The sequence below is a fragment of the Condylura cristata genome, unplaced genomic scaffold, assembly GCF_000260355.1.
Source record: "Condylura cristata isolate star-nosed mole 26May11 unplaced genomic scaffold, ConCri1.0 scaffold00003, whole genome shotgun sequence".
Classification (NCBI taxonomy): domain Eukaryota; kingdom Metazoa; phylum Chordata; class Mammalia; order Eulipotyphla; family Talpidae; genus Condylura; species Condylura cristata.
Genome location: NW_004567104.1, coordinates 78,327,796 through 78,328,977, shown reverse-complemented (window position 1 = coordinate 78,328,977; position 1,182 = coordinate 78,327,796). Strand labels below are relative to the sequence as shown.

The 1,182-nt window shown below is 75.0% G+C and overlaps 1 protein-coding gene across 1 annotated transcript in view; it reads right to left on the bottom strand.

Moving 5' to 3' along the window:
* PDXK (pyridoxal (pyridoxine, vitamin B6) kinase) overlaps window positions 1-1,182 on the bottom strand; it is a 9,954-nt gene that overhangs the window by 8,006 nt on the left and 766 nt on the right. Inside the window, exon 2 of the mRNA XM_012731129.1 lies at window positions 323-460. Within this exon, the coding sequence (XP_012586583.1) occupies window positions 323-460 (138 nt within the window). The remainder of the gene's footprint in view (window positions 1-322; window positions 461-1,182) is intronic.

Genomic DNA, 1,182 nt, shown 5'->3' with positions numbered 1-1,182 from the left:
GTGCCGCCAGAGCCCGCGTTGGGCCCTCGGCCCAGGCGCCCGCTGCTTGCGAAAGGGTGACGGCCGACTGCGGCTCAGGGAAGGCGGATGGCCCTGACTCGCGGGGCGGACCCCAGCTCCCGGGGCGCCCCGGCGTCCGCAGTCCGGGGGTGACCTGGGGGTCGCCCAGACCTCTAGCTCCAGGAGCCAGAGACAGTGCCGGCCCACGGGGCACCCGAGCTCACCCCCCTAGCCCCGCGGCACCCCACTTGGGGCCCACGGTGAGGACCCCAGCCCTGCTGAGGCCTCTGCTCCACCCTCAGCACCCCCACACCCAGCTTACCCTGTGAGGTGAGGTGGGGACGGACCCGGCCCCTGCGAAGCCCCGGCTCGCCTGGCACCCCAGCTCTGCAGGGAGCCAGGGCCGGGCCGCTCCTGCCACGGGGGTGCAGGCACCCTGTCCCCAGTCCCTGAGCTGGACCTTTGGCCCAGCGGCCTCGGGGCCTGGCCTGAGGCAGCCCCTGCCCCACGGGCTGTCCGGCCTCCTCCACTGTCACCTGACCCTAGGGGCCGCCCCCTGCTGGCCAGCACCAGGAGGGCAGGACAGAGCCTGGCCCCCAACAGGTGCCCTCGAGCCTCCAGCTCCTGGACTTGGACCTTGGAGCTCCCTCACTGTGTGCTCTGCTGCTGGCTGCCCGGGGGCAGGCGGCCAGCCTGGGCCACCCTTGGGCGCTGCCGGGCTAGCTCAGGCCCAGCCCCTCCGGCCAGGCTGTGCCCGAGGGTGGTGACTGGTGGCCCCCAGCCCTTAGGGGGAGCACAGGGTCCTGCCTGGCCCTTGCGGGGATCGGCCCCGGCCCCAGGGGCGGAACACCCACCCGGCCTGCCGAGGGAGCAAGGTCCTGGCGGCCACCACAGGCAGGGCGGCTGGCCAGGGGTCCCATCCAGGACAGGCCCGCAGGCGCAGGAAAGACCCCGGGCTTCTCAGGCACCTCCCAGCCCCCCACCCCGCGCTGGGCACTGGGGAGGCCCTCTGCGCCCCTTCCGTCCTGGCGACCACCCCCGGAACGGCCAAGGGGCCCAGCCCACTGCCCCCAGCATTCCCCCCCCGACCCTTGCGGCTTCCTGACGCGCAACGGGCAGGGGCAGCTCAGGGCGCCCCGCACTGAGCTCCGCACACCTGACGCCCCCGGCCCCCGCGGAGCG